The sequence below is a fragment of the Danio aesculapii genome, chromosome 22 (assembly GCF_903798145.1).
Source record: "Danio aesculapii chromosome 22, fDanAes4.1, whole genome shotgun sequence".
NCBI classification, from domain to species: domain Eukaryota; kingdom Metazoa; phylum Chordata; class Actinopteri; order Cypriniformes; family Danionidae; genus Danio; species Danio aesculapii.
In genome coordinates this window covers 7049043-7070592 of record NC_079456.1, presented here as the reverse complement: position 1 = coordinate 7070592, position 21550 = coordinate 7049043, and the positions used below count along the sequence as shown (strand labels likewise).

Below are 21550 nucleotides of genomic sequence, written 5' to 3'. Positions count from 1 at the left end.
GCTGTAATGTTTGTTAATAACTAACTGATCTATTGCTGAAACGCCAGGTTTGCCTCATCTTTTTTTTTTAAAGGGTTTTCACCTTTATTTTGACAGGACAGTAGAGAGAATTGACAGTAAAGTTTGGGGAGCAGAGAGAGGGGAAGCAGGACCTAGGCATAGGACCTCGAGGCGGGAATCAAACCCGGGTCGCCACGAACACTAGAGTGCATGTGTGCACTTTCCACCACGCCATAGGCACCGACAGGTTTGCCTCATCTTGAATATGTCATATAGTCATCCATTAGCTGTAGGACCAGCAGTATTAGCAAAGCAGTCATCAGATATTTATGCATAAATTAAAAAAGAAATAGTTTACTCGACTTGAGTTGTGCAGTTTTCTCTTCCTAGCTTTCGGAGCTGAATTGATTGTTAAAGCTGTGTCTTGTCTGGCAAATATTAACTCCATGTGGATCCTTCCTTACTCAACGAAGTCAAGAAGCAGAGGTTAAATAAACATGACCCATTTTTGGGTGAATTAAATATGCAAGAATATTTTACATATCATATTATCACACGTTATGTTCATCTTTTGCTTTAACCAAAATAATAAGGATAATATGAGAGCATAGCATAGGTATGTTGCCTCTGTGAAGGTATTTTACGTTTTGTCAGTTTAGTGGCTAATTCGTACCAATTCGTACGAGTTCAGTCGTACAAAAATGTCTGATTTTAAAAAGGAGACGTGGCACGCAACCCCATCCCTAACCCCAACCATCATTGGGTGATGAGCAAATCGTACTAAATTGTACGAATTAGATCGTACGAATTCATACGAATTACTCACTAAATAAAAAAGTTACGAATTGCCGTGAGATTACGTTGCATACACCCGGCCCAAGGCGCGATGCGAATGGTATTTGCTAGTTTCAGCATGACGCAAATGTAATTTTTGACGTTTTCCACCACACTATTTAAATAGCAAATGCATTTGCGCTCATATGTGTGTGAAGGCGCATTGTTGGCGCGTTGCTATTTTGAGGAACTAAAACAGACTGCACAATAGACCAGCTGAGAGGAGGTCTAAAGTCCAGTGCAGAGCGCGTCAGTTGTGCGCCTTGCTTAAACATTGCTTAATACAGCAGGATGAGCAGTACAGAAATATCTTTACAAGTGAAAAAGAATTAAAGGAATAAAATATTACAAAAATTATTAATTTCTACATAAATATAAAAACCACTGCCTCCATGCCTTCTTCATCTCAGGGGGCTTTTCAGTTTATTCATGACAATTTGCTTTTGTATAATGTTATTATTATCATTAGTATTATTTATTATATGCATATTCATATTTGTTTTGTGAAAAACAAGCTTAGATTTGTCCATCTGTCAGGTTTTAGACCATATGGGGCATAGCATGTGCTTAAATGAAATTAAATATGTATAGGCTAATGGATGTCTTTAGTGGAGAGCATACAACACCTTACACGAAAGAGTGAAAGTGAAAGTAATGGCTGAATGGATTAAGCTCATTATCTTCCTGCTGCAGATGGGCCGTTTAACTGTTTTCTTAACTGTTTTGAAGTGTCCAGTTTTTCCACTTACAAAGTCCACCTACCATGTAAATAGCAAATCCGCCATGGACCATTTGCAAGCAACTGACTCTTAAAGGGAACGAGAGATGAGACTCTGATTGGTTTATTCTGAAAACACACCCATAACATTAAGAGAATAAGCTTAACCCTGTTAGACAATGCTGCGGCGCAGAGCGTGTTTTTCCATCTTTAAAATAGCAAAAGTGGATTCGGATACACCCTTAATGCTTTTAAAAATAGAGCCCCTAATGTTATAAAGCGCAATATTTTATATACAATCTCAAATTCATATTTTCATGACCATATTTATTCATCTGCTTAAATGCTCAAAATTACAAAAAAAAGAGCAAAAAATGACAAACAGATTTGCTGTTTACTAAAAAAAAAAAAATGTACTACTGGATTTCCAGAAAACGTGGCGCGTTATTTTTAAAATGCAATAAAATCAAGAATTGTTTAATTGACAATTCCAAAAGAAATTCCAGTGTTTTTAGTAAGCAAATGAATTGTATTCTGATAACTCACTGAAACACATTCAAAAAACGGTGGGTCAGAGGCAAATTAAAAGTGTTGAAAACATCACAAATATCCAAATAAAACCATTGGATCAGTGTACATTAAGCAGGTGAGATGAGATACAACTTTGTGAAACAATGTGATCAAATCTGAGAATATTCCTCGTTTCGGCCACAAGATAGTATTTTATATTTACAATTTTTGCTGCATTGTCCCTTTTTACCATCCAGTTTAGAGGAAGGCTCTTTTCATCTCTTTTCATCTTTGATTGTAATAGTACAAAATATATAACATTTTATGATAGCCTCTCAGTTGCATTTCCTCTCAATAAACTGTAGATCTGATGTCATTGACCAGAAGAACAACAGCAGCTGCAGCAGCCACACCCATCAGAGCAGTGATGACCAATCGGAGCACATGTTCCACAGTGTCACAGCCATGGGCGTGGCCTTCTGAAGAAGAAAAAAGTGAAAAATAACAGATTTGTGATTTTCAGTATGCAGACGTTGAGTCCCTGTCAAAATTGTACAAGTAAAATATATACACCGTCATGTCCGTAAATATTTAGACATTGACACAATACTAACATATTTGGCTTCATACACCAACACAGTGGATTTAAAATGAAATAAAGATGTGGTTTAATGCAGGCTGTCAGCTTTAATTGAAGGGTATTTACATCCAAATCAGGTGAACGGTGTAGGAATTACAACAGTTTGCATATGTGCCTCCCACTTGTTAAGGGTCCAAAAGTAATTGGACAGAATAATGATCATAAATCAGACTTTCACTTTTGAATACTTGGTTGCAAATCCTTTGCAGTCAATTACAGCCTGAAGTCTGGAATGCAGAGACATCACCAGACACTGGGTTTCAATCCTGGTGGTGCTCTGCTAGGACTTTACAGCAACTGTCTTCAATTCCTGCTTGTTCTTGGTTCTCAGTTGTGGCTTCAGCAAGTGAAATGCATGCTTAATCAGATTTGTATCTGGTGATTGACTTGGCCATTGCATAACATTCCACTTTTTTCCCTTCAAAAACTCTTTGATTGCTTTTGCGGTATGCTTTCTCCATCTGCACTGTGAATCCCCGTCAATGAGTTCTGAAGCATTTGGCTGAGTATAAGCAGAAAATATTGCCTAAAACACTTCAGAATTCATCCTGCTGCTGTTGTCAGCAGCCACATCATCAATAAATACAAGAGAACCAGTTCCATTGACAGTCATACATGCCCACGCCATGACACTACTACCACTGTGCTTTACTGCTTAGGATCATGAGCAGTTCCATTTCCTTCTCCATACTCTTCTCTTCCTATCACGAAAACTTGGTCTCATCTACCCATAGGATGTTGTTCCAGCACTATGAAGGCTTTTTAGAACTCTGATCTGGTCTTACGGTTTTTGAGGCTCACCAATGGTTTACATCTTGTGGTGAACCCTCTGTATTCACTCTGGTGAAATCTTATCTTGATTGTTGACTGTGACACACATACACCTACCTCCTGAAAAGTGTTGTCGATCTGGCCAACTGTTGTAAAGGGTGTTTTCTTTACCAGTGTAAGAATTCTTCGGTCGTCCACCACAGTTTTTTCCCTAGTCTTCCGAGTGTTTTGGTGTTGCTAAGCTCACTGGTGTGTTCCTTCTTTTTAAGAATGTTCTAAACTGTTGTTTTTGCCACACCTAATGTTTTTGCTCTCTCTCTGATGGGTTTGTTTTGTTTTTTCAGCCTAATGATGGATTGCTTGACTGATAGTGACAGCTCTTTGGATCTCATCTTGAGAGTGGACAGTAACAGATTGCAAATGCAAATAGCAAACTTGAAATGAACTCCGGACCTTTTATCTACTCAATGTGATTGAGATAATGAGGGAATAACACATACCTGGCCATGGAACAGCTTACAATTGTCCAATTACTTTTGGAACATTTACAAGTGGGAGGCACATATGAAAACTGTTGTTATTCCTACAGCATTCACCTGATTTGGATGTAAATGTTGTGTTGACTTATAGAGCTATACACCAAAAATATTATCAGTTCTGTGAAAATCAAGTACCTGAACATGGCTGACAGAGTGTGTCCAGATGTGTGGTCTGGTTGCTGATGGTGTTGTTGATCACACAGCTGTAGATGTTTTTATCCTCATATTCCACCTCCAGAGGTAGAGAGAGACTGATGCTGAGATCAGACACACTGATGCTGGACAATAAACTGTTTCCTTTGTACCAGGAGAGACTCACAGCGCTCACATTCACCACTGAACACAACACTGAACAATACTGCACTGATGAAGATGAGGAGGAAGAACACTGAGGAGAGTTGAAAATGACAGGAACAGGCAGATGAGCTGAAAACGTCAGATATAGAAAGTTTCGAGTTAAGTTTGAGATATGGCAGTGATTTTTATTATTTATGAATAAAAATATTGGAAAAGCAAATGCAACTTAGTTGAAATTATTTTGTCATTTGAACAGTCAGTAATCAAATTAACCACATTTTTAGTATCTACTTGATTTTACAATATTGAACTCACTATAGACAGTGATGTTGAAACTCTTGCTCCTGCTGTTGGTCTTGTTTATTAACTCCAGCATGTTCAGTTGTGGTGTTTGTGATGGTCAGAGATGCAGTTTGATGATCCACCTTCAGTCTGTCTCTGAATCTCCCATCAAGAACATCTTCATATATGGTGAGTCTGTTGTCCATTACATCGATTTCCACTATTAAATTGTTTTAGCTCCAAAACGCCACATAATCATACTATCCATCAGTTCAGTAAAGCCAGTGTGTAAAGTGACTGAATCTCCCTCCATCACTGATTCACCAAACACACCTGACAAACAAACAGGGGAACATTTGTTGGTAAACTTTATCCAGTTTTTTTTAATTAAATAGCTAGAAAACATGTTTGATTTGTCCAGTTAGCTATTACTTTCTTAGTCTATTTGATTTCCTAAAAAATAGAACGTAAATAAGGTAAGACCCCAGAAATAAATTAGGTAAGACCCCAGTTTTCTGCTCTGCAGCCCATTTGTCTGAATTGAATCAGATTTTGCCATAGTTTGAAAACATTACACTGGCTTGAAAGCATAACTTATTCATTCATTTACAGTAATCACTCTTAAAGTGAACCGTTGTGATTGTTGTGTCTGCATCAATATGCTTTAATAACATGCACGAAGAATCGGAGGCCTGGATACCCTGTATTTATCAGTGTTGACTCACTGTAAGAGTACACAGTACGGGGCTGCTGCCCTCTAGGGGCCATCAGGCAAAGTAACATCCAACTCAAATTCATTACACGAATCAACAAGGTTATAGTTTTTACCTTACATGTTTTAGGGTTGGGCTGAGGATGAGTAAATCAATCGCGGATTTTCATTGTTTGACAAAGTTTTCCCTTTTAAGTGTGATGTGCTTATTCATTGTGGTGCAATAAAAGCTATTTGAACTATTGACAACTGTTATTTAATAAAACCGACTATTATATGCCATTTAACATAGTTTTAAGATTTTTTTAACATCAGTACTGAAATTGAAAAAAACAAATCGGTTTAAGGCAGATAATAAAAAAATCGGAACACCAAATTCAACATTGAAATGTAGACATTTGGATTGGGCAGAAAACAGGTCAGAGGTCATCCATGGGCACGAGCACGTCTAGCTGATTTCCGTAAAGCATTTTTGGCGTATTCTCTAGATCACGAATCGACCTGAGGTAAGATTCGTATACATTTATCTTAGGTTAGCGTTCCCAGCGTGTGTTGCTAACTTAGCAGTTTTGTTGCTAGATTTATTAACTTTTCATACTACCCGAGCAACACCCCCCCCCCTCCCCCCAAAAAAGTATCTAGCAACAATTTTAACAGTTTTAACATTAGTTTGGCTACTTTTAGCAACTTTAAGTAACCTTTAAAAAGATTCATTATGAATGAAAAAAGTGGCAGAGGAAACTAGCCATGTGACGATAACCGTTTTCAAGGTATACAGCTGTTTGGAAAACTACAGAAAATTTTCTGTAATACAGACAGTTCCTACTATTTTTTAATTTGAGTTTTTTAGGACGACAGTATCTCCAAGAGAAAAGCTCTCCAAAGATGGTAAAGAAATCTGTGTTTTTGAAACAAATGAAGACAGCAGAAGTCAATTAATTTAATTGTTTAGCCTGACATGTTTAGTGCTCCAAAATATTATAAATGTTTCTCAAAATAAAATATATTGTGTTCAATATATTGTTTTTTGCCCAGACATTTAAAAAGAATATATTTTAGAGCAGAAATCACAATACAGCGAAACTGTGATATTTATATCCAAGGTTATCATACCATCAGAATCTTATATCAGCCCATGCCTAGAGGAAACGCTGAACGGCTAACCAGCCAAGAAGATCTTAAAAGATGACTAGCAACAAACATCTCACTTTTATTTTGTATATTATATAAAGATTCAGGTTTGAGTTTACATAATGCCAACATCAAGCAAAGATGTCACAGCTTTATTTAGCAACTTTTAGCAACAAGTTGTTATGCCTTTAGCAACTTCTGCTGAAAATGGGGTATATGTACAATTGCACATGGACTTTTAATTTCAGTGAGCCAGCCCTAGGGCTTCCAATTAATTGTCATCCCTTACAAAATCGGCGCATTTAAGATCTGATTTCTTTTTAAAAACGGCGATCTTCACTGCCTGGCTGAGATTCGATATAAAGTGGGACCAAACAAGAAGCACTGCGTTAAATAGTATTTTCCGCGCCATGTCTTTAAAATATGGAAATTAATTCTACTCCAGTATTTTCAATGGAGTTTCTGCGCTAGCCTGCCAGTAAAAATGACCATAAAAATAAGCAATTTTACCTAATAAATGCACAGATTTTATGCAGCACAGTGGCTCAGTGGGTAGTGCTGTCACCTCACTGCTAGAGGGTCGCTGGTTCGAGTCTTGAGTCTTTGGGCCAATTTGCATTTCTATGTGGAGTTTGCATGTTCCCCCATGTTAGCGTGGGTTTCCTCTGGGTGCTCCGGTTTCCCCCACAGTTCAAAGACATGCGCTATAGGTGAATTGAATAAACTAAATTGGCTGTAGTGTTTGAGTGTGTACATATTGGTGTTTCCCCAGTACCGGGTTGCGGTTGGATGCATACAACATATGCTGGAATAGTTGAACTACTCTCATAGTTTGAGAAGCAAACAGTTCTTCAGTAAATTGTTACATCATTTGTAAAATAAAGACTAGCAGGTGAAGTACACAGCATGGGAGGAAGTTGCACTTGGTGCAGATGAAAAGTTTAAATAAAAAGTGTTTATATATGTATAAATGCCTGTGCGCTGATTCTGCTCTGCATGTGGTGTGAAAGTCGTTCCCCATATGGGTAGTGCACTGACATATATTAGTTAATGAATGGCTCCTTAAATCTCTGTGGATGCAGAGTAGCTTAAACTAAAACTAAACAAGAAAGCAGAAAATAAAATAACTTACCAGTCTGATGCCACAAGTAGACCAAAACAAAAACGTGAACCATTTTCATATAATACCGGCTTAAATGTATGTTTATGTAAAGGTGGATGGACAATGAAACACTTCTCAGCCAGCCAGACAGGTCCGTGTGAAACTGCGATTGTAAACTAGAGTTAAAATTTCTCCCCACAAGGTTTGACCACCGCCCACATCTCACTGCTGTGGTGAGAGTCTTTTGCATGGCTACTTGTTCATAGTGGCAAATATTATTTTATAATAGTGATTTTCTATCTTGCAACAAAGATTTTCCTGTAAGTTATAACAATTATTCTGGTGATAATTATGAAAAATGATCATCATAGTCAGGGTTTGTATCTGCATGTTCTTGTGCAATCACATTCAGCAGATTACACTTACACAAACCACAAGTTTTAATTTAGACTTGTGTGCAAAGCTGTTTTTAAACCAGCTCAAACCAGACTTCTGCCAAAGTTTTACTTTGACCCACAAACAGAACAGAATTAGTGTAGGTCAGTAAAGTTGGTTTTAGGTTTGATATTCGCAGGATATTCGAGCACGCAGTTTTAGGGAACATCTGTGAATTACATTGACAGAACCAAAACGCACAGTACTGCAAAGCAGAAAAAATATTCCTAGAAGGTTCCAGTAGATGTTTAGAGGCCAGACGGATTTACTACTACACCCAGCCACACACTTTGGCCAGGTTGCAGTATTGGCAAGGGATGAACTCTGTGACATATGTCCAGGGCTTAATTTGTGCCGGAACACACCTCATTTTACCGATCCCCCTCCTCAACCGCCCTCCTCCCCTATCCGCTGTTCCCTTTCACTTTCTTCTGTGACCTCCAAACCCTCTTCACAACCACGACAACCCCCCGCTCTTCACGTTCATCCTTCGTCTGAGACACTCTTCCACCATCCATCCTTGGGTAACATGCCGGATCTGTTATCCCGAGCTGTTCCGGGACCTCTCAGTTCACAAATTAAGCACTGCGCATATCATACCAGCATCGCTGTTGGTCTTTTGCTCGCCTCTCAAACTTCCTCAACCCCTTGATTTTTGGCCATCAATTCTTTAAAACCTTTGGAAACTGTGGTAATGTGGTGCACAGTACCCCTCCCATGAGATGTTCTGGAGAGTAATCATTCTCTAGAGGTATATCACGATTTGTCAGCAAAGCTTTTGTTTTCTCTCCATCTCCATAGTCCTTTTACTGTTGCCACTGCTCGCTCTGGAGTGTTTTAAAGTTGCGATTCATCAGCGGATCCCTCTTATGTCAGCTTATAGACAAACCAGCTGATCGACGTGACTTTGAAACACCCCAGTGTCCCTGTATCTGTGGTCACACTTAGTAAACAGCGGTGAGTTCTGTGAACTAATGACCTTCGCAGCCAATCACAGTCATTTCTGTTGAGCACGTGAACATAACGTCAAATCAGTGCTCTTAAAAAACATGCTCAACAGCGCTCAAATGTTAGTGGAAAATGGACATTTGTAAAAAAAAGTATTCTTGACAATCCTAGCCTACAATCAGAAGATATGTAATCTTTTCCGAGAACAGAGCTACCAAGGTCTCTCAGGCACTGGGGTCATCAGCAAGGGTTCTGCCCTATGCAGTGAACATATAGTGCAATTCTTCACCAACTGACTAATGGGAACAGACAGTCCTGGCCACCAGACAGCCTGGCAAGCCCTGGCTCGACACTTGACTATAGCCTGGTGACCAAAGTGTATCTCATGGAGGACCTCTTGCCTCATGCATTGAGGAATCACTAACCTTTGGCCCCTGAGGAGTAGCTCTCCAGCAACAGATACAGCAACAGATTTTCTTTTTCAGGCCAGAATGCCCCAACTCAGGGGCAAGGGTGTGCTTCACCAGCCACTCAGTCTCACAGTATTTAAGTTTTTCACAAATAGATTCTGATTATTGTAGTTAACCTTGCCTCAGTAGCTGGAATCACTGCATCCACAAACACTTTCACATCCTCCTCATCCTCTTCCTCTTTTTGTGTTGGTCTGTTTCTTGATAACAGGTCTGCAGTTATGAGCTGCTGTCAAATGTGACAATGTCAAATATGCGCAATGTCAAATGTGAACCTCATCAGTTTTAGCCGAAAACGCAGGATTCCTGGAGGGAGCTCATCCCGTGCTTTAGTGCTCAGCAGTGAAAGAAGTGGCTTTTGATTTGTCTCTAGTCTGTATTTTAGACCCAAGGCCCTCTTATTCTTTCTGTGCAGAATGTTTTTCTGCCTCTGAAGTAGAACATCACTCATTTCCATATACCATCTGACTGCTTTTGACTACTCAAAACATCACCCAAGCCATAGGAGCAGAAACACACGTTTCTGCTGTCAGTGAGTATGGGAACAACACACGATGAGAGCTCAATTCCGCTTTTAATTTCTGAACTGCCTCTTTTTGCGGTATCTCCCTACACCATTTGTTTTTCTCATTTGGAAGGTCTTTCAGCGGGTGAGTGTTTTTTTCTGAATGCTATCTTAATGTTCAAGTAGCTAAAACTTGTTTTTTCATAGTCAGGAATTGGTGGACATTCAACAACATTAATCATAAGGTAAACCCAAAACAACAGTTTCCATCTAGAGCTACTTCAAGGGACGCGACACTTGAAAACACTCGCTCCAACGGGTTTGCGCAGCTCTCGGTCCCACCCACACTGGTCACAGCTACCAAGCCAACCAATCACAGAGCGTGTGATACGTGTTGTGTAGTTACATTTTTCGAGTGCTATGCAACCATGCTAAGGCTGAGCTGAAGCATACGCGTGCGCTTGACGCATAAGTGTAAATCAGTTTACTCCACCTGTCATTTTACACCCAAAAAAGCAATATCACTCTCCTCTTCAGTGTCCATTTATCTCTCTATGGTGTTGTTAATGGCCCCTGTTGACTTGTTTCTGTGCAAAATGTCCCCTTCTGTGGCACTTCCTACAGTCAGACTCTCGAGTTGGGTCTTTCCAGTCATGTTTCTTTAAATTCTCACATCAGCCACATCCTGACAATTTTTTTTTTTTTTGCTCTTCAGTTAAAGGCAGCACATAAAAATCCCATCAGCACCTTCTCTGCAGCATACAGAAATGTATTCACCTGGTATTCTTGTGATTGTTTATCCAATCCTGATGCTATTCATCTCGGCCATTCAGTTGTATTGGTGGAATCGAACTTGCCTTGGGGAGCTAAATGATATGAGTGGGGCTGGCTCATCTCTCTCCATTTTGCCTGTAAACTCCGTATGAGCTCTTTAGTTCATGTTACTTTAACTACTACTTCACTTCTAACACCATGTTACGTACAGTACTTTATAATAATGAGATGGGCACGTGTATTTGAGTGTTCAGGAAAACTGATTGGAAACAGTAAGTTGAATAACGAGACGGGCACATGTGATCTGGTTCTAGATTGTTCACTCCGGAACTGATGTCCTGACAAATGTGTCCCTGAATCTTTGGTCTGTACATCATCATACATCCCACTCTCAATGTTCCCTTTACAGAACATCACCCCAAAATACTCACTATTTACTCCCCCTTTTTTCTCCTGTTGAACACAAGACATTATATCTTGTAGAAAGCTGTAAACCTGCATCCATTTGCTTCATTAGTAGAGGAAAAACAAACATGGAAGACAATGTACACAGGTTTCTAGTTGTCTTCTCTTAAGTTCAACAGAAGGAAGAAACTCAGAGGTTTGAAACAAGGGTGAGTACATTATGACAGAGTATTTATTTTTGGCTAAACTATCCCCTTAAGCATCATAAAGCACAGGATTTACACCAACTTGTTTGGCAAGGATTAAACCATGGCGCCATCTTGTGGCTATAAAAATAAATTACTAGGCTACCACACTCATGTCATGCACTGAGCTAAAAGCAACAAGATGAAGGTGATTTCCCAGAAATAAAAAGTAGAAAACAAAGATGGAAGAATATGGAGTATATAGAGGCAGAAATGATCTCTTAATAAAAAAAATAATCTCTTCACAGTCACAATAGGAGGCATGTATGTATCTATGAAGAACCAACCCAAAAAACTGGAGGCAGGACTGTAGGAGATCCCTTATTTCTTATTTTCGTGTATGATGATCAGTTTATTGAAGATTCTAACCTATTAAGCAATATGAAATCAATCTGAAAGAGAATGTGAAAACAGTCTAAAGGATATGACTACTTATAAACCCTGCTGAAAAATCCAGCTTAAACCAGCCTAGGCTGGTTGGCTGGTTTTAGCTGGTTGACCAGCCTGGTTTTAGAGGGGCTTTGGCCATTTCCAGGCTGGTTACCAGCCTTTTCCAGCCTGGTCTTAGCTGGTCAGGCTGGAAAATGACCAGCTGAATCCAGCTAAAACCAGCTTCACCAGCCTGGTTTAAGATGGACATAGCTGGTTTTGGCTGAGCTCCCAGCCTGGCTAGGTGGTCAAGCTGGTTTTAGCTGGTCATTTTCCAGCCTGACCAGCTAAGACCAGGCTGGAAATGGCTGGAAACCAGCCTGGAAATGGCCAAAACCCCTCTAAAACCAGGCTGGCCAACCAGCCAACCAGCCTAGGCTGGTTTAAGCTGGATTTTTCAGTAGGGAAGATTCTCCCCGTGTTCACATGGGTTTCCTCCTGGGGCTCCGGTTTCCCCCTCAAGTCCAAAAACATGTGGTATAGGTTAATTGGGTAAGCTAAATTGTCCATAGTGTATGAGAGTGTATGGATGTTTCCAGTGATGTGTTGCAGCTGGAAGAGCATTTGCTGTGTAAAACATATGCTGGATAAGTTGGTGGTTCATTCCGCTGTGGCAACCCCAAAGGGACTAAGCCGAAAAGAAAAGGAATAAATGAACATTATGCATCTTGATATTTATGATAATGTCCTGTTTTTGTCTTTTAAGCTCTTGTAGATCTGATGTCATTGACCAGGAGAACAACAGCAGCCGCAGCAGCCACACCCATCAGAGCAGTGACGACCAATCGGAGCACAGCTTCAGCAGAATCACAACCGCTGGCAAGTACTTCAAAACACAACAAAAAATGCATTGCATAAAGATTAAATATTCATATTTGTTGTAAAAACAGGAAATCATTATTATCAGTTATCATTCTGACAACCTTTTAAAACTAATAAGCCGCCTTTCCTCTGCACACGACAAGCAACAGACTGGAATTCATTTATTTTCTATGGAAAGCAGTCTGGGAGCCATCGCCGTATGTGGAAAATTTGGATTGTTCGATTCGTTAAAATATTTGAACTTCTGCGAGTAGACCGTATGCGACCGGTCGACCGGATGTGATGTATTCTAGTGTTGTCCATGCAAGTCCGTGTGCATGAGATGAGAATTAATAGCTTTTTTTGTATTTGTTTTTTTTTTCAGAAAATAGTCTATATTAAAAGAAGAAACATTTCTATTCATAAATGAAGGATAAAATGTTTTTTTTAATACAGTCTCTATGTTCCCTACAAAATTTTTAGCGGTCTATGAATTTCTATTATTCATTCATTCAGCCATGGTGAAAGCACACAGGATAAACGCTCTTGCTTTTGGACTTCTTTATTTCGGACACCGCAAGCAAGCCACCTTCCACTGCACACGACATTCGGACACGACTGTCGGAATACGCCCTCTTGTGGCAGTCACACAGAAAATTCAGTTTTGTCGTGCACCATGGGAAGCTGATTCTCCTGGTGTATAAAATAAAGCAGTGCAAAAGAAAGAGCTGTGTGTTTACCATGGTTGAATGAAAGAGTACTAGAAACTCATCATAGACTGCAAAAAATGTTGGAGGGAACGTGGCGACAACATTAACAATAATATTTTTTTATTACTCATTTATGAATATGAACTTTTCTGATTCAGAAAATAAAAAAACGACTATTTCTCATCTCATGCACGGACCTTTTTGGACAACACTGGAATACATCACATCCGGTCAGCTGGTCGCATACTAGACGCACTCTGGTCGTATCCCCAGCTCAAATCGGATCCGAATTTTCTGTATACGGAAATGATCGGAACTTCACGCAGCTCCCAGACTACTCTCCATAAGAATTGAATGACTTTGTTTGTCGTGTGCAGTTGAAAGGCCGCCGATCTTGCACGACAAAACTGAAATTCTTGTGTTCGACTGCCACAAGGGGGCGTATTACGATAGTCTAGAGCCCTGTACGCCATTAAATCTAAAGGCTGATTTATACTTCTGCATCAAACGCACGCGTATGATCCGGCGCAGCCTATGTGTGGTCGCATGGCCCTCTCCACGGCCGTCGGCGACGCTGACGCGCACCTCTCAAAAAATGTAACTACACGTCGCAACGACACATAGTGCAAGCTCTGTGATTGATCGGCTTGGTAGCACTGACGAGTGTGGGTGGATGTGAAAGCCGCACAAGCCCGATGGAGCAAGTGTTTACAAGTGTCGAGTCCCATGAAGCAGCTCCAGATGGAAAGTTCTGTTTTGTGTTTCGCTTATGATTAATTTTGGTGCACGTACGCCAGTTCTTGCCTTAAAATAAGTGAGTTTGAGCCACTTGTACATTAAGGAAGCATTCAGAAAAAACAAAACACCAGCGAAGAAACTCGACACAGAGGAACATAAACACCTCACTGCCAACTAGCGTTTTGGAAGTGTTATTGCAGAGCAGTACAAACAGCACGCAGAAGTATGAATGCACAGCAACGCGCAAGACATGCGCCGTGGGTCACACCGATCACTCAATGCAGAAGGATAAACCAGGCTTAAGCCCTAGCCCGGCTCTGGCCCAAGACACACAGGCTGTAGCCCTGCTCTTGTCCAACAGCTCATCAAAATTTTTGTCCAGAGTCCGACCCGAAGCCCGTCTTTTTTCCACCAAATAGCTTATACAGTTATAGCCATTAAAATAGACCAGATTTGTATTTAATAGAAAGTTGATGTGTTTTTTTTTTTTTATTAGAATAATTAGAGAAATGTTTGGAGTTTTTATTGTTTGTTTTTTTAAATGTACGTTTTATTAAGTAAGTCCAAGTGATATGCTGTCTACCAGTGAGTTTACTCACCTTACATATAACCAGTATAACTGTATAACCAGTTGGCTCATCATTTAAAGTTGTCACTATTTGAAAAGTTGAGCTGAGGTTTGCTTTTCCTCTAGCATTTTTCACAGTTTTAAGTTTGCCGTTGACAATTTTTCTCTTTATGTTTTCTAATGCACGTGGCTGGAAATCTCTGTGCACAAGGCACCACTGGCGCTTCCGGATCGGAAGTGTTTTCTAAAGTAGGCCCAAAGCTCGTTATGTGTGCTAGCTATGACATGAAAATTGACCTGAAGCCCTGTCCTAGGTCCATAAAAAAAGGCCCCGACAGGCCCGGGCTCAAATGCAGGGCTCTACGACTGTCATGTCCGAATGTCGTGTGCAATGGAAAGGTGGCTATAAACTAACTAAAAACTAAAAAACATTGAATTAAACTAATGTAATTACTAACCTGCATGATTCTGGCAGAGTTCAGTGATATTAAGATGCTCACGTGATCCTGTAGGTGTAGGTGTAGGTGTAGAAGGTGATGGTGAAGGATTGATACTGGTGTCAGGTGCAGGTGGTGGAGCTGTAAAACAGATGTTTATAGTCAATGTCTCAACACACACATACTGCCAGTCTTAGACAACTGAGCGACACTTCATTAATCCAACATGAACGTACTTTTTAAAGCACACAGAATGTGCGCAATATACTGACACTGAGGAGAAGAAACTGTTGAATAAAGTAGTCGTCATTTTTGTTTTATGTGCACACAAACTTATTCTTATAGCTTGATAATATTCAGATTGAAGCACTGAAGGCATGTGCTCAATTTTGAGGATGTTTTTGGTGTTTTCGGGACTTGAGTCTGGATCATTTTGTCAATGGAGGATGAGGGAGCTCTCCAATTTCACCTAAATTATCGTTATTTGTGTTTCGATGTCTCGGGATTGGATGAGTGATTAACAAAATTACATTTTTTGGGTAAACTAACCTTTTTAGTGGTAAAATTAAATAATTACTTGTTCAAAATAAGTATTCAGTAGAGCCAGCCTGATTTATTGAGGAAACATACTGTAACTATATTACATTCTGGCTGTTTGGTTCATTAATGTGTCGTGTGATTGGCTGTTTGGTTCATTAATGTGCTGTGTGATTAGCTGTTTGCTGCTTTAAGGTGTCGTGTGATTGGCTGTTTGCTGCATTCATGTGTCATGTGATTGGCTGTTTGGTTCATTAATGTGTCGTGTGATTGGCTGTTTGCTGCATTCATGTGTCATGTGATTGGCTGTTTGGTTCATTAATGTGTCGTGTGATTGGCTGTTTGCTGCATTCATGTGTCATGTGATTGGCTGTTTGGTTCATTAATGTGTCGTGTGATTGGCTGTTTGCTGCATTCATGTGTCATGTGATTGGCTGTTTGGTTCATTAATGTGCCGTGCAATTGGCTGTTTGCTGCATTAATGTACTGTGTGATTGGTTGTTTCCTGCTTTAATGTGTCATGTGATTGGCTGTTTTCTGCACTCACGCGTCGTGTGATTGGCTGTTTGCTGCACTCATGTCATGTGATTGGCTGTTTGCTGCATTAAGTTGCGGTCACACTGGACTTTTCTTTTCATAGACTTCCATTCATACGCAACCGAATGCGTCAGACTGGAAACGCAAGGTCATACGTCAAGTTTCGCAGGTCGCTGCGGTGCAAAGTTCAAGCTTGGTGAACTCTGACCTGCTAAATTGCATCACTTGACTGCGTGAGACCAATCGAGGATCAAAACATGACCTCTCTGGACAGAAATTTAAAGCATAGAGCAATCGCTCGCTTTTTTTAATGGCTAATCATCTTGTTTAATCCCGCCCCTTTTCGCAGCACTGCGTGACAGAATTTCGCACAAACAAACTCTAGTGTGACCAGGGCTTTAATGTGTTCTGTGATTGGCTGTTTGCTGCACTCGTGTGTCATGTGATTGGTTGTATACGGTGCAAGTCTGGGTAAACCCCAAGTTGATAGAAAAAGTTTATATCGATCATTGTGAAACCACTGAAACTGATCTTAACCAGGTTGGATTTGTTTGGTTTTGTTAACCAAAACTTACTCTACAACCCAGTGCACTCACCTCTGTTTTAACCTGGTCACTGTTCTCACTATGTTTGCTTATGATTACATATTCATTTTAATAATCATTTTAAAAATCCAATAAGTGTAAACATGTAAGTGATAGCTTACTGTAAACAGAGATGCTGAAACTCTTGCTCGCACTGTTGGTCTGTAGTTGATAAACTCCAGCATGTTCAGGTCTGATGTTTGTGATGGTCAGAGATGCAGTTTGATAATCCACCTTCAGTCTGTCTCTAAATCTTCCATCAGGAACATCTTCATATACAATGACGCTGTCAGCCATGACGTTGATTTGAGCTATTAAAGAGTTTTCATTCCCAAACTTCCACAGAATCAGATCATCATCCATCAGTTCAGCAAAACCAGAGTTTAGAGTGACTGAATCTCCCTCCGTCACTGATTTCAGTCCACCTGAATCACCATAAACACCTACAAACATAGAGTTGGTCACATTAATGTTGTTATTTTACTTATAATAGTGTGTTTGTAATCATTTGTATGTGAAACCAAAACCAAACAGCAGCAAAATGGTGGAAACTGCTGAACACAGGAAGGTGTGTGTATTTTTAAAGATTGCCGATTCCTACATCTCTTTTAGTTGTAATTATGTAAGCTATTTTTGACTATCAACCTAGTCAAAAAGTTATATCTGAAATACCTCTGCCAAACACTATTGCCTAATACTAAGTAGGGTTGTCACAATACCATCGATTCAAGCCGCGATACTATACCAGCTGAAGTATCCTGATACTAAATAGTATCGCAATACAGTATTAATTCTTAACTCAAATCTATGAAATAAAGCAAATTGTCAGAAACACTATATATTTTTATGTCATAATACTTAAATTAACTTCCCTTATTAATGAAAATGTATTATTTGTACTGGCTTTCTATGCTTTTTTTTTTTGTATACAGTGCGTCCGGAAAGTATTCATAGCGCTTCACTTTTTCCACATTTTTTATGTTACAGTCTTATTCCAAAATGGATTAAATTCATTTATTTCCTCAATTCTACACACAATCCCCCATAATGACATTGTGAAAAAAGAGTTTTTAAATTGTTGCAAATTTATTACAAATAAAAAACCTGAAAAATCACATGTACATCAGTATTCACAGCCTTTGCAGTGAAGCTCTAAATTGAGCTCAGGTACATTCTGTTTCCACTGATTATTCTTGAGATGATTCAGCGGCTTCATTGGAGTTCACTTGTGGTAAATTCAGTTGATTGGACATAATTTGAAATGGCATACACCTTTCTATATAAGATCCCAGGGTTGACAGTGCATGTCAAAGCACAAACCAAGCATGAAGACAAAGGAATTGTTTGTAGACCTCTGAGGTTACAGAAATATTTCTGATGCTCTGAAAGTTCCAATGAGCACAGTGGCCTCCATCATCCATAAGTGGAAGATGTGGAACCACCAGGACTCTTCCAAGAGCTGGCCGGCCATCTAAGCTGAGTGATTGGGGGAGAAGAGGCTTAGTCAGGGAGGTGATCAATAACCCGATGGTCATTCTGTCTGAGCTCCAGCGTTTTTCTGTGGAGAGAGTAGAACCTTACAGAAGGACAACCGGTGCAGCAATCCACCAATCAGGCCTGTGTGGTAGAATGGCCAGACGGAAGCCACTGACCACCTGCAATTTGCCAAAAGGCATCTGAAGGACTCTCAGACCATAAGAAACTAAATTCTCTGGGCTGATGAGACTAAAACTGAACTCTTTGGAGTGAATGCCAGGCGTTACATTTGGAAAAAACCAGGCACCGCTCATCACCAGGCTTATCCCTACAGTGAAGCATGGTGGTGGCAGCAATGGACAATGACCCAAAGCACACCGCCAAAACATCAATGGAGTGGCTTCACATCAACTTGGTGAATGTCCTTGAGTGGCCCAGCCAGAGCCCAGACCTAAATTCTATTAAACAAATCTGGAGAGATTGGAAAATAGCTGCACACCGTCGCTTTCCATCCAACCTGATCGAGCTTGAGAGGTACTGCAAAGAGGAATGGGCAAAAATTCCTAAAGACAGGTGTGCCAAGCTTGTGGCATCATGTTAAAAAAGACTTGAGGCTGTAATCGCTGCCAAAGGTGCATCAACAAAGTGTTGAGCAAAGGCTGTGAATACTGATGTACATGTGATTTTACAGGGTTTTTATTTGTAATAAATTTGCAACAATTTAAAAACTCTTTTTTTCACATTGTCATTATGGGGGATTGTGTGTAGAATGTTGAGGAAATAAATGAATTTCATTCATTTTGGAATAAGGCTGTAACAAAGAAAAATGTGGAAAAAGTGAAGCGCTATGAATACTTTCCGAATGCACTGTATACTGTGACTCTTTAGTTGTTATTGCAATAAAAATAATAATAAATAAATAAATCATTGTGTCATGATTGCCAGCGATTTCTAACCACCAGAGGTCGCTGGTAAGCACTCACTTTCACAATAACGTATGGACTACAAATCCGCCATTCATGGACTACATTTTCATACATGCACTCCGTTCACAAACATTTTGACTGATTATGCTTGCACCACCTGAGGATTGTCAAAGACTGATTACACACACTATTTAAACAGCACACACACTCACTTCCTTTGCCGAGTCTTGTTATCTGTAAAGTGACATTACAACCCGTTTCACTTAGTCTTGTTCCTCCGTGTTTTGATCTTTGCCTGGTTTCCCTTTCTCCTTGTCTGCCGCCTGTCTACCGACCTCTCGCCTGTGTTTGACTACGATTCTGGACTGCCTTTATACATCTGTTTGCACCTGTTTTGACCATTGCTTCCCTGACTTTGAATAAACCTGCACGTGGACCCGCACCGCAGTTGTCTCTGTCACTCCCCGTGTTACACATTGAACATGCCATATGATCTGTCATGACTGCAGCAAAATATGACCTGTATGCAGACAGTTAAAATGAAAGTGAAATAAAGTGGTCTATTGAATATTTGCTGGCATGAATGTTGGAGCATTTTGGTGACTTTTACACACACAACATATTGTAGAACCATCAATACTACTGTTTACAAACTATCCAGCATTTTGGAGCCATAGTGCCGCGGTGCTACCAAAGTACTTGTAAACCGTGTAACCCTAATACTAAGTATTTTCAATGTAGAAATTTAAAATGCATTATAATCCATATCATAACCTCTTCTGAAACGTAGTTATAAACATAGTGGCTACTATACTAAAACTTGGTATGTATGTATTAATGCTATGCTGTGTATTATTATGGTTCTGTTAAATATATACAGCAATAATTAACATATTTAAAATAATAGAATGTTAAAGTGACTCACCAATCACATGCCATAAGCCTAACACTACAAACCAAAGATCCATTTACAAATGAGGGTGGTAAATATGCCAACTTTTCTTTGACCGATGAACTGACTGAAACCGATTCTAATATAGCAGCATTACATGTGAATCCTCCCCCACCGGATGTAAACACCCACCTGTCCATTTGACCATACACACTCTGGTTAAACTCTTGCTGTGTTCTCTTCTCATCAACGTGGTTGGTTTACATTGTGCTCTATAAAGTTTTGTTTTGTTTAACTATTTACTGCTGCGTCTTAATCATTTTTCCACTGGCCTCCACCAACATGTGATGGTTGTTACAGACTTCATAGATGTCAATTGAAAGATCTGAGACTACCTGTTCCACTCTTCTCAGCAGATCAAACCACAGCTGGTTTCACTTTGACTGATGAATACTGAACATGAAGACTGGTTTCACGTAAAACAGTGGGTCACACTTTATGATAAGGTTTTGTCAGTGTATTTACTAACATTAACTAACAATGAACAGCATTTGTGTAATCATATTTCATTGACTTATGCATTATTCAAATCCAAATTTACGCTTGTTAACAGTTAATAAACTTTGAGTAAACATTACGAAAGATTAACCGTAAACCTTTACGAAAGATTAATACATGCATAAACTAATACAACCGTATTGTAAAGAGCTAACCATATTTTAAAGTGAAACTGCATTTATTAATACAGTGTACATTCATAGTCGGTGTATAATTTAACAAAACTGATACATGATATTTGTTTTATTTACTCATTTATTCAGTGATGTTTAGATTTATTCAAATTAAAACCTGTGAACGCCTGGGTGGCTGTCGTTTAATTTTTTGTTTCATCTATGATGGATCATAACACTTTCCTCAAATAAGCGTCTCGGTGTGTTTTGGTCTTGTGACATTTGCTCAACCACAAAGTGAACAGAGTGTGTGCAGGCTGAAAGACAGGAAGATGATACCTGGTCTATGAATAGATGGCTGTACAACTGAGTTTCTATATGATTATCTACATTAATTGTAATACATTATATTTTCCTTGCTGAATGCACTTGTGTTAGTGTACAATACAGGTCAGTCATGTTTACTTTTTCCATGCTTGGCCTCTTTGTTACTTTGTATGTTCACATGCTTGTTCCTGTTTATGATTTCATTTTCACTACTCATCTGCTTTCTAGTTCAGTTTTCGTTACGTCACAGTATGTATGCCTTATGTCCTCTGTGTTCTTGTTTTAACTGTTCAGTGCCGTGCTGCCATCTAGTGGTGCATTTACATTCAGAGCTTTGTTTAGGAACTTTTCAATAGTATCTGGATGCAGCCTTTATGATGCAGGCTGAGATTGCATCACTCAGCGATGCAATGTCAGACAGTGACGTCACTTTATAATATTCCATTTAGTAAAACGCACTCACTGGACATTCATAGCCGGTGTATGATAAAACCAAATTATTATTAACTATTTAGCAATGTGTTTAATTGTGTTTAGAGTTTTATTAAAACAATATCAGAATCCATAAATGTGTGTAACTGCATGTACTTTGTTGTACA

At 39.4% G+C, this 21550-nt stretch overlaps 1 protein-coding gene and 1 pseudogene across 1 annotated transcript in view; one reads left to right on the top strand and one right to left on the bottom strand.

The window, feature by feature from the left end:
- LOC130216588 (uncharacterized) overlaps positions 1 to 21550 on the top strand; it is a 59113-nt pseudogene that overhangs the window by 6329 nt on the left and 31234 nt on the right.
- Positions 12169 to 21550, bottom strand: part of LOC130215543 (uncharacterized) — a 13739-nt gene continuing 4357 nt past the window's right edge. Inside the window, exons 4-5 of the mRNA XM_056447368.1 lie at positions 14625 to 14631; positions 12169 to 12543 (exon numbers count right to left, since the gene is read on the bottom strand). Coding sequence (XP_056303343.1) covers positions 12449 to 12543; positions 14625 to 14631 — 102 coding nt within the window. The 3' untranslated portion in view covers positions 12169 to 12448. The remainder of the gene's footprint in view (positions 12544 to 14624; positions 14632 to 21550) is intronic.